This window comes from Stegodyphus dumicola, chromosome 8 (genome assembly GCF_044657685.1).
Source record: "Stegodyphus dumicola isolate Sdum_Otavi_A_Nest chromosome 8, ASM4465768v1".
NCBI lineage: Eukaryota > Metazoa > Arthropoda > Arachnida > Araneae > Eresidae > Stegodyphus > Stegodyphus dumicola.
This window is the reverse complement of record NC_140775.1, coordinates 154,552,612-154,564,810: the sequence shown is the minus strand read 5'-3', so window position 1 is coordinate 154,564,810 and position 12,199 is coordinate 154,552,612. Positions and strand designations below refer to the sequence as shown.

The 12,199-nt window shown below is 30.8% G+C and overlaps 1 protein-coding gene across 1 annotated transcript in view; it reads right to left on the bottom strand.

Annotated features, from left to right (window-relative positions):
• Window positions 1-336: 336 nt before the first annotated feature.
• The window catches only part of LOC118190437 (nurim homolog), a 28,914-nt gene continuing 17,051 nt past the window's right edge, over window positions 337-12,199 (bottom strand). The window contains exon 4 of the mRNA XM_035361145.2: window positions 337-1,720. Coding sequence (XP_035217036.1) covers window positions 1,454-1,720 — 267 coding nt within the window. The 3' untranslated portion in view covers window positions 337-1,453. The remainder of the gene's footprint in view (window positions 1,721-12,199) is intronic.

Sequence of the window (12,199 nt, the reverse complement as noted above, 5' to 3'; positions counted from 1 at the left end):
GATTAAACTAAATTTATATTAGGAGATAATATAATCAATATTTCTTTAGTAAATAAATTATTATTATCTTACTTTGCAGCTATTGTGCAAGTATTAGAAGAATTTAAGATCATTCAACATATATATATATATATATATATATATATATATATATATATTAATGATGAAGATGAAGACAATGATAACTTAATGACATTTCATATGGGGGCTTTAGGATTGACTTATTTTTTTCTGCTGGGGCTGATTTCTTTGGCCAGTCCGCTACTGAATGGGAACTATTGTGTATGATATGATGAAATAAATGTATAATGAAAAAAATCTAGGTTACAACAAAAAGATTTCAACTATTTATTAAAATAAATTAGAGATCATACACAAGTTGCATAAAATCCATACTATATTACCAACTAAAAGCAATTATATACGAAGAAAATCCATAAACAAAATCTGGATATATTAAATCTCTCAATGATAATAAAAGAAACAAATAATTAAATGTATTAAAAACAAAAAACTAAACTTTATGAGTACTGGTTAAAAAAAAAATTCAAATAAAACTAAATACTGGTTTTTCTTAAGTATATGGCACACGGAAGAGAACATAAAAAATGTAGGGATAAACTTAAAATATCAGCTTTCTTTCTCTTATTACTTAATGTTATTAATCTGACTTAAAATTGATTATATGGATAAAACTATTTTAATCACAAAATTTAGAGAAAAATTGGGAATAAATAACTGACATATTTCACACATAGGGTTAACATGTAATACTCTCAAAACACAAGGAAATAAGATCAGAATCAAATGCTCATTCTTATTAATTTCCACTTATAAAAATAAGATACATTTTTTCTGTTTTGTGAATATAGAAACATCTTAATGTTAGTCTTAAGTTTAATTGGGAAAAAAAAAAAAAATCATGTATTTAACATTCTTCACAAACTAATAAATTTTTTGACCCAATAAAATAATGAGATTAAATAGTTACAAAAAATTATTTAAAATAATACTACAACAAATTTATCACCTCACATATCAGATTTAAGTTACATATACAATCCAAATCATAAATCTGAAACTGCATTTAATCAGTATTTTACAAGCTGATAAATTCCCTTATTTCAGAGAGATTATAAAAATAAAAATTTTAAGTACAGATAATTAAAAAGATGGCATCAAACTTCAGTAACAAGTAACATAAAAATCAATATAAACATGACAAACATCTGAAAACAAAGTACAGGAAAACATTTTTAATTCATTTGATATTTAAATGATTGATTTAATATGCATCAATAATACATGATGCTAGTGAGTATCAAAAATGTTAACATCATTAACTAACAAAGTATCAAAAATATTTCTTATTATTAGAAAATAAATATATTTACATAAATGATTAATTGTGCATGACTCAGATTTTACTATCACAGTGAAATAATATTTTTAATTAATTATTCATGCTCAATTCCCGTGCTTTGCGCTGCAGCATTCTTCGTTGATAAGTGTAATCAATTTCATCAACTTTAAAGTGTAACAGCATAAAAATAGTACAGGTATATGCAAGCAACAGCCTATCCAGATGCATTACAGGATGAATGAAAAGTATCACAGCTAAGGCAGAGAAACTTGGATGGCGCATATGAGAATAAAATCGACGTAAACCCTCTGATTTTAAATTCATTGGCTTTGGCCAACCCTTTAAATGATGGTAAACCTAAAATTATAAATATAAATAGTTCATTTCAGGAAATTTGTTTTAGAAAGGTAGTATATATTTCAGAGTTTCATAGCAGCAACAATAATAATACTATTAAAATATCTGCATTATAAAAAACTAAATGCTAAAAAAATTCTTTGCAGCAATTAAAATGACAGTACTTACCAAATATTTTCGTTCAATTAAAAAATCACAATCACTTATTCCATTAAATACACTTTAATTACAATTGTTTGCTACAATTTATACAATTATTTAATTAAATACACTTTAATCAAATAATAAATAAAAAATGAAATATTAAGATAAAAATGACAGAAATACTTCTGAGTTGCAATTTCTTGATGCTAATATTAAAAAAAAATCAATAACAATATGCATATTAACTACAAAATGATATAAACAAGAATTTTAACATATTAATCAAATACATGACAGTTATTTTTACAGTCAAAAGTCGTTAATCCGGACTCGTCGGGACTTCGGCGATTCCGGATTATCGATTTTTCCGGATTATAGATCATCAGTTTAAATCTGGTAAGATGGCATGCAGAAATTATAAAATTAAAAATATGAAACCGTAATTTATGAAATAAAGAGCAATTATGATCTAAAGGGTATCAAAATTTACAAAAAGAAAAAGCTAAATATTTATTTGTTTACTTTATTAAACATTTCTTTCAATGTAAGTTGTTTAATTTGCTTCGTTTCATGTGATAATACTTTCTCTTTAATTCTATTAAACAGACATAATTTCTTGTTTAGTTACAAAGTTCTGCTGTTCAAGTCCTATAATTGCTGTGTCGAGAATACCGACTAATTTGTGAATCGAAATTTTTTCGTTTTCAATAACCCCGAGTCACTTTCTTCACTATCGGAAGCGAATTATAATGACGAGGAACTTGATTTAAATCATATCAAAGACCGAGTACATCGAGATGAAATATTACATTTAGTAAAGAATTATAAGCCAAATAAAATAAAAACATCTGTCCTGAAGATAAGGATAGTGCTGACAAATCAACTTCCAATTCATTGCGCGCTGCCGCGGCGTTAAAGATAAACAAAAGTTAAAGTTTAGATAAACAAAGGATATGCCTTTATCCATTTTTTGCAGCAATTCCACTTTTTGTTTAATGGATTTCGAAACATACTTTCGCTTTGTAAATCCTTTACATATTAGTAAATATATATCAGAAATTCTATTTGACATAATCGAAAGTTCAAGCTTACTTTTATAAAATTGGTCTAACAGTCTGCAAAAAATAATAAGCCGAATCCAATTCGAAGATTAAGGAACAACGCAATCTGCAACGTTAACTGAATTAGATAATTTTAGCTTAGCTTATACCGTCCATTATACATTAAACGCGCATTCGTAAACGTATTTTGCGCACGCGTATTCGCATCCGTAAAGGTCTTACGCGCATGCGTCAATGCGACGCATGCGCAGAAAGTTTGTTGCTTTGAGGTCTGGATTATAGATCATTCCGGATTATGGGTGTTTGAATTAACGACTTTTGACTGTATTATCAAGAATTTTTTTGTTAGAGAAAGGTAAGAGCTTTTTGTTTCAAACAGGAAAAAAAATATACTAAGTCTGTGAGACAATATTATAAAGACAAAATCACTATATTAATACAGTCAGATACACAGAGCATAAAGCAAAGTTGTAAAAGAAATACTAAACTGTACAAAGATTACATTTAAATCCAAACATTAAATTTACAAACAAATAACTGCTTCTTATTAGAATATAAGGATAAACTATCAAAAAAGTTTAGTACTTATGTTGATTGGCTAACTATCACAATTTAGTCACAGTTATGGAGGACCGGGTAGTTCAGAATTCCAAAGTAATGACTGGCAATTTGAGACCATTTCCAAAATTTTTGCCGAAGGTCGATGGGATAATACATAAGTACCAAAAGTTCTTACAGTGAAAAAGCTTTAAATCTTTCATGAACAGAACTTAACTGCCCCCCCCCCAAAAAAAATTGCAAACACATTTACTAAATTCTCAGATTAAAATAACTATAAATAAATATAAATTAGAAAGAAAAATGATAAGTTCTAATATGTATAGACACCTGAAAAAGTTACAAAGTTCTTTTAATTAAAAATAGTAATTTAGATTGCTGGTTTTTATTTGAAAAACACAATAATTTGTTATAAGCTGGTGGATGGGGAAGAAAATTAGAAGACCCTCAAATTCATTCTCTGGTGAATTCTCTTTCAAAACTGTGATGGAGCTTATTAAATTTACCCCTGTAAGGGTTGCTTAAGGCCTAAGCCATCAGGCCTTTTGGATACAAAAAAAATTATGAACTTAATCTGATGTTATTGTCACCCAAATGAGATAAGTCACAATAACAATCCACAGATAGGAGGCAGAACAATTTGGCATTCAGAAAGCTCCATGTAACTCCAGTTTGTGTACACAATTTCAGGAGACATTCATATCCCAGAGAGGTTTGGAAAAGTGCCCATAAGTCACAATTCCTTATCAAGATCAGTATTTGGCTCTTTTTACTGGGCAGAGGACTGCTGCAATTACAAAACTCTCTGCTGCCACTGAAATTAGTTTCACATGTAAAGTAATTCATAAGAAAGGTTTTTTGACAGAAGGCATACTGTTCGTGACCTATTCATTCCTTAACACAAAGAAATGAATCTGACACAAAGAATATTAGCCTTGGATCTAACTCAAGTGGACCTAAGTGCTCTTCAATGAAAAGTTTAGATTCAGCCTAGCTAATCATTTTAATGCGCCTAGGACATTATACTATTCCTTCACTACCAGGAAAAAGAACCACTACAGTGGCAAAACTGTCATGCTATGGGCAGGTATTATGCTGGATGGCCACATACCACTTAATGCATTTGATAGAGATCTCCTGACTGCCTGACCTAGAGGTAAAGAAGGGAGTTAGAGCTAGCCCCCTTTTTTTTATGGACAAGAATTCTCCATTACTTAGGACTTAACTGGTGGATGAATATCTTCAAAATAAAGATATTTAGCAGATGGACTGGCTAACTGGATTTCCAGATCTAAATATGGTTGAATACGATGAAGAATCAAAAACATGTAATTCAAATCAAAGCAAAATAAAATAGTTTTAGTTTGCACATTAAGAACTAAGTTAAAATCATTGCCAAGTCTGGTATTTTTTCAGGCAACCTGCTTGCTTACTCAGCTAGAATCTGAATGAATGGTTTGATCAAGTTCATATCCTTTCATGGTTGCTTCATATAGGATGGTTTCATAGAGAATTGTTATACTTTTTTTAGCCGTCCAGCCAGTACAGTGGTTAGTTATGCTTAATGGCCTGTATTAGTATGCTTTAATGGGCCTGTGTTCGAAGCCCGGAGAAAGTATATATGTTTATTGGCATATGTCTATGGGGCAAGCAGACACTCAAAATACAGCCAACCAAAAGTCCTCTTGAGAGGTTGATAGAAGGGAAGAAGGGTGGAAGAACCCCAGGCCACCCCCCAGGGTGTTCTCTTTCAAAATTGGAGCAGAACAGGGCAGTTAGTGCATTGAGACTATATGTGTATAACCAATGGTGAATTTCTGGTATTCCGCCCACTTCTACCTGTATCTGTACTTTTCTTAAGTTAACATCCAGTTATATGGCAAATTGAAAGGAAGGTTTCTATTGGAAAATGGATCTTGAGGTAATTTTTTTACCTTCTCTAATTTAAATGCAGCTTTTGTGTTGGGGTTTGTTGTTTATTCTAGCTTTGCCCTTTTCAGTTATTGAGTATTTTACCAAGGATGTTCTATTTTGATTACTGTATTGATTGTTAGAAAGTTTATAAATATTTTTCAAATGTTTAACAATTCTTAATAATTTTCTTCTTGGTCATCTTTAATCCCTGCAACTAACTGGCAATGAATCCATCTGATTTTTTCCATATATTTATAAAATGAACATAAATACAAAATCTCTCGATTTTTGAATTTGGCAAGTTGGAACATCTACAACAAACCTATCAACTGGCAAGGCAGCAACAGTCTTACATGACTCTTTTTTACTGCATGCTCATGAAATAACTGCTTTTTGTTCTTACTTAAGATGTCCTAATAAATTCTATTCTGCAACTACACTTTTCCAAAACCAATACATATAACTACACCCTACAAACTGCAATAAACAATAGATACCAGCCCAACTTTATTAAAAATAAAATCAACTGACAAACTTCCACAGTAAATTCGTAAAAAGTAAAGCTGCTATCAATATAACAGCCAAATAAAAGTAAAAGATTATTCAAAATGATGTACAGTATTTTGACATATTATAATAAAGTCAATTATAAACAAACATTTACCAGAACATATTTAAAGAAAGGACAACTCAAATATTTTAAATTTATGACATTATTAAGTGCTTGATATGACTTCTTTGAGTTACAGATAACATCCAGACAATAGTTCATTTCTTCCCACACTTGCCTGAGTAAGTTTGATATTACTAAGTTCAGAGCATTACCTATGCATGTTCGTAGGTCAAGTTATGTGGAATTTACCTTTCACAAAGTACCACAATAGAAAATCACATGGATTAATGACCTGTGATCTGCATTGGCCAAGGAAACACCACTTTGTCATTCATTCTGCGATGGCCAATCCAACAATTAGGAATCAAATTGCTAAGGAATACCCATTCTTTTAGCGTGAAAGCACACCACCCTGCTGAAAGATGAGACTAATCAAATCTTTCTGTAATCAAATTCTTCTGTGGGGGAGGGGGGGAGAATTAAAAAAATAAATAAATAAAATAAAAGGCCCATACAATCCACATTTTCCGAAATTGCATATAAACACTTTCTCTTTAACCAGTGCTGATTTCTAAATAGGTTAGTTAAGCTCGGAATCTCCAAAGGCGGAAAATTTTCCATGGTCACTAAATATGGAGTATCAACTTCAGTGAATTTCTCATGTCAGTACTTGATTCCCATTAATGAGCTGCTCGGCAGCGGTGCCGGCGGGTCGGCTGACTCCCACGTCACAGTGATCACCGCAGAGTTAAAGCGCACATGCCAGCACTGACTGCCTCATTCTGCAGTTTCGTTTGCAGTTTTTCAATTCAAGTATATACCCTCACATCTACATGTGCAAATAAAAAGTAAAATAGTGATCCAAAATATAAATAGTGCCTACTACAGCCTATGAAGACCAATTGTTAATTGATTATTTGAGATCAAACTTGTAAGTATATTTAATTTCCTTATATTTCATTTTAAAAGATAAGAAATAAAATGTTGATCCAAAAGCTATTTTGCAAATATATATATATCAATATAACAACTATATTTTTAAACCAAAATACATGAAATTATTGCCCTTCAGAATTATGTTATAATAATTAGAAGTAATGTTTTATTACAGTTTTTGTAGTATTATTTATTATCAACTTTTATTCATCTCAAATTACTGTAAGAGTATATTTTTGTCAGAAAAACAGGACAACATGAATTAAAAATTTTTTATATTATGCATTTGGAAAAACATATAAAACAAATTTATAATTCAAAAATGCAAAAGAAAAATTTGCATGGATTATTAAAAGTTACTTTATCACTATTAAACCACAGACATTGTAATTGTTCTAGATACTGAATTTTATTACAAAGATTTTTATATTGTTTTAAACATGCTTTCGGGATGTTTTACTACTGCAGAATAGGCAACATATGCAGCACACGTAGACTGCTTGCCTAGACTACATTTTGGCATTAAATAAATAAATAAATTTAAAAAAAATTAATTAAAATTAAAAAAAAATCTGAAAGCTTTCATATTTTACATTACGCACAAAGGTGCGTTTTTTAACGTTTTGTGCATTACCTTTATTTATTAAATATCATGTTCTTTGCACTTAAACCATGAAATTCAGTTCAATAACAGTATTAAGAATTTCTGATATACAGTCTCTCACACTGGAGATAAAAAGGTTTCCCCCTAGAATGTTGCCATTGCTCACTTTTAAATTGTTAAGTTTGTTAATAAAAAATTCGTTTAAAGTTCTACAAAATATGAAATCAATAATAAAACAAATTCCAAATGACCATATTCAGGTGGAAAGGTATTTTATTCAAAATTTGAGGGGTCTAGGTATCGTTGTTTTATCACAATGCCAAAACATACGTACATTTATGCAGATTCTTTATTATTTAATTTCTTTAAATGTAATACAGGCTGATAATATTTGGTTGCAACAATTTGAAAAGGGAACCAATGTAAAATGCCAAAATGAAATTAATAGTCCTTCTGGGCAAATTACCCATTTGGGCTAATGAAATATAACTTCATTTCAGAGTGTTATGCATACTGCAAAAAAATTTAATAAATGCTTGCTTTTGAAGAAACAGACAACTAAACCACAGTTTAGGAACTTATTAAAGGGCTTTAGCCCAGAACGGCTATTAATTTCAAAATGGCATTTCGTCGATTCACCTTTCAAACTGTTGCCACCGACTATTATCGCCATGTATTATATTTAAAGAAACTAAATAATGAAGAATCTGCATGCATGCATGAATTTTTCTTGTATTGTGAAGAAACAACGGTACCTAGAGCCATGAAATTTTGAATAAGGTAGTCCTCTAACCAAACATGGGCACCTGGAAGCCTGAATTTTGAATTTCCAATTTATTACCTATTTAAAATTTTGTAAAACTGTAACGAATTTTTGATTAATAAACTCAATGAATTCAAAGTAAGCAATGGCAACAATGTACGGAAGAAAACATTTTTATTCTAGAGCGGGAGACTATATATGCATAAATTCTAAAGATATGCTGTTTTCAAACATTTTGTGATATTGCTGTTGAATTGAATTTTACGTATTTTAAGTGTGAAGAACATGATTTTAATCAATAAAGGTAACACACAAAACATTAAAAAAAAATGCCCTACTGGGCATAATATAAAATTTGAAGGCTTTCAGATTTTATATAAAATCTGAAGGCTTTTAGATTTTTTAGGGCTATTAATTTCATTTTAGGATTTTGTTGCATTTCACTTTTCAAATTGTTGCCATCAAATACTATGGGCCTGTATCATATTAAAAGAAATTAAATAACAAAGATTCTGCATAAATGCATGTATGTTTCTCGCATTGCGATAAAACATAGTTACCTAAAGCCATCAAATTTTGAATAACGTATGTCTCTACCTGAATATGGGCATCTGGAAGCCCAAATGTGGAATTTGTTTCATTATCTATTTCATATTTTGCAAAGCATTTATGAGTTTCTGATCAAGAAACTCAACGATTTCAAAGCGAGCAACGGAGGGGAAAAAAGGGAGGAATTCCATTTTTATCTCCAGCACACGAAAGTGTACATCGGAAATTATAAAGATATGCTCTTTTTAAATTATTTTGTGATACTGCTTTTGAATTGAATTTTATGGCATAAGAACATGATATCTAATAAATAAAGGTAACACATAAAACTTTAAAAAAAAGCATTCTTGGATGTAATATAAATTTAAAATCTTTTTTGATAATATTTTTAACCTTTATACCAATTAAAATTATGATGAAAAACATAAATTGCATAATATATCAAAGTATATCGTATAAGTTTAAATTTTGATACAGAAGGTATTTTATGGAGCACAAATACAAATACAAACAGAAGATTAAAGTTGCAATATGCAAATTTGGCCAAAATATCTAGATGACTTCCCAGAAAAAGAAAGAAAGTAAGCTGCATATCTTCCACAAAAGCAAATTTCAATGTATGAAGGGTCTTGGAAATAAGATGACATACGTCAATGACTATTCCTTATAACTTTTAACAAATAATCAAAAAACTGAATTTTGGAGACTTGACTAGCCACTACGTTCAGCTATAATCCTCTTTGTTGAGGAAATATTGGACCAGATAAACTTACAGTATTAGTCCATGGAAATGAATGCAATAATATAAACAAAATGTTTCATTATAAGTAGTAAAAGGTATCATCCCTACACCACAGACACTCGAAAATTATACCATCTACCCTAAGATGCTTTTGTACCAACCAAAGAATCTCTAAGGAGAAGAATGAAAGCTTCTATAGACGCAATGTAAACCTGTTTCGCCTCTGTACCGAAGAGCCACGGCTATGCAGTGAAACACCAGCGCAGGGTGGAATTTAAACAGCGCAGTTAGAGGAGATAGTAAATTTTTTACTTTGAAATAACTCAAAATGTTTTATTTTCATACATTTCTGGAGTTTTATGAGCAAAAGGATGTTAGTTGGAATTTTGGGCGAATTATAGAAATCCTGTCCAATTTTTACTTTCAATTTAAACAGCGAGCCATACGAAGACAAAATTTAAAATGAAATAAATTTCTTAATCCTTTTCTTCTGTAAACTTTAAAAGGGGGGGGACACATGCCATACAAAACGTAATACATTTTTATGAATCCATAGTTAAAATTTTACAGTGAAATTTTAAAAGCAAAATTTGCAATAACTAACTGAAACAGAAAAAATAATGAAAGACAATCAAAGGCACCCCTAAATAAATTGAAAACACTGAAATACATTATAATTATCCGACAACAACTTTAAAAACAAATTACCATGGAAACTTTTAGACAATTATTTGGAATGACCATAGTGAAAACCAAGAGCAAAGTTTTCACCCAATAGCCAAAACCTTTTCACTTACAACATTATATTTAAAAAGTCTTTGAAAGAATTTCACATAACTAAAACCAAGTACTTCTGACTACAACAACAAAGAACCTTTTCGAACAACGTGGTAAAAGATTGCTAATATGGCCGACGGCATGCTGCTTTGTTGCCTCCTGATGTTATTTCGCACAGGTACAGAGGGTGGATAGCTTTGGGATGGTTTGCCCCTTTAAAGTAAGCTTCAGGGATATACATAATGTGTCTCTTCGGTCTGACAGAGCCACATTTGCCTCGGGGAACCTTTACTTCTTCTCCTTAGAGATTCTTTGGTACCAACAACTGCTTTCTTTTATGCTGCATGAATAACAGTAAAATCGGTATCCCACCAGAGTGAGTGAGTGAGTGAGTGACGGAGGATGTGGGCACCATCCTTCTACCGTTACGGTTAATTGGTATGAGCACCACGCCTGCCCTTATCTATGACATAATTAATCATAATCTTATCCATGACATAATTAGGTACTTAGGTTATCGCTACCCATTCAGACTTGTATGGTACACTGCTCAAAAAAAAAAAAAAAAAAAAAAAAAAAAAAAAAAAAAAAGGGGGGGGGACATTTTTACATTTCCCGCTTTACTGGGCCGATTGACAAAATTCAAACCGCGTTCCCCACGCCTCGAAAGCAAGACTCAGGACATATACCAGACCCAAATATAGCACCATTCCAAGACAGGCACCTTGACACAAAATCGGACCCCTTCCGAAACAACATACCAACCCCCTTACATATTTCGACTCTACAACCAAACATATTGAAAATCAATACACATACTATATAATTGGTACCTCAACCCACTAGAAAACAGATCATTACTACTTTGAAAAAGTCCTGCTGTTCTGTGAAAGGACGCGAGTGGATATGCACCATTGGTTATATACAGTTTGCTTCGACATCATTACACCAGATGGAACAGCAAGCTCAGGACAGAGTTACCTGGTTGTAATCTGCTTACAACACTATATACTTTATACCTCTTTTGGGTCCTCTAAAGGTATACTTAAACTTCAGCATTCTTGGCTTGACCTTTTGGTGATAATACTAATTTCCTGGAATTGATCTCAGAGCGTACATGGTGTTTTCTGGAGACCATTAGTTATTAAAATCACTTACACTTCAGATTGACCATCTTAAATCTACAGATAGTCCTTTATCTCAGTCTATAAATTGAGTGAATATAACAGCAATTTTATATTGAATTGTGATTTATCTGGCCACAGTTATTGTTCCATGCATGAAAACCACAGGCTTACAAAACTATTACTTTCTTTACTTGCTTCCTACACAACACAATTTCAATTAATATATGAATAACTCATATTTAAAATTAAAACTATTTATACAGGGTTCGTACACATTTCCTTACATGAAAATTAAGGACTTTTAAGGACCATCAAAGAAAAAATTAAGGACCTATCAGCAAACAAAAAAATGTTTAGAATAAAGCAATTATCCATACAACCGACTTCATGCTTGTAATTTCACTTTAAAAAACTAACAGAAGTGTGTATTATGCACTATTATTAAATTCATTTTAATACTTACCATAAAACAATTTTGAAAATTAAACTAACTCCCTACAAGTTATGAAGTAGATAACATTAAATTAGGAACATAATTTCTTTAAAAACATGTATAAGTGTATTTTACACTAATAACAGTCACTATTTTAGAGATTTACATGATTATTATTTAACTTATTTGATATTTATTTAAACACAGTCAACTACTATTGTAATCACAATGTAAGAATATTTTGCAGATTAAAATAAC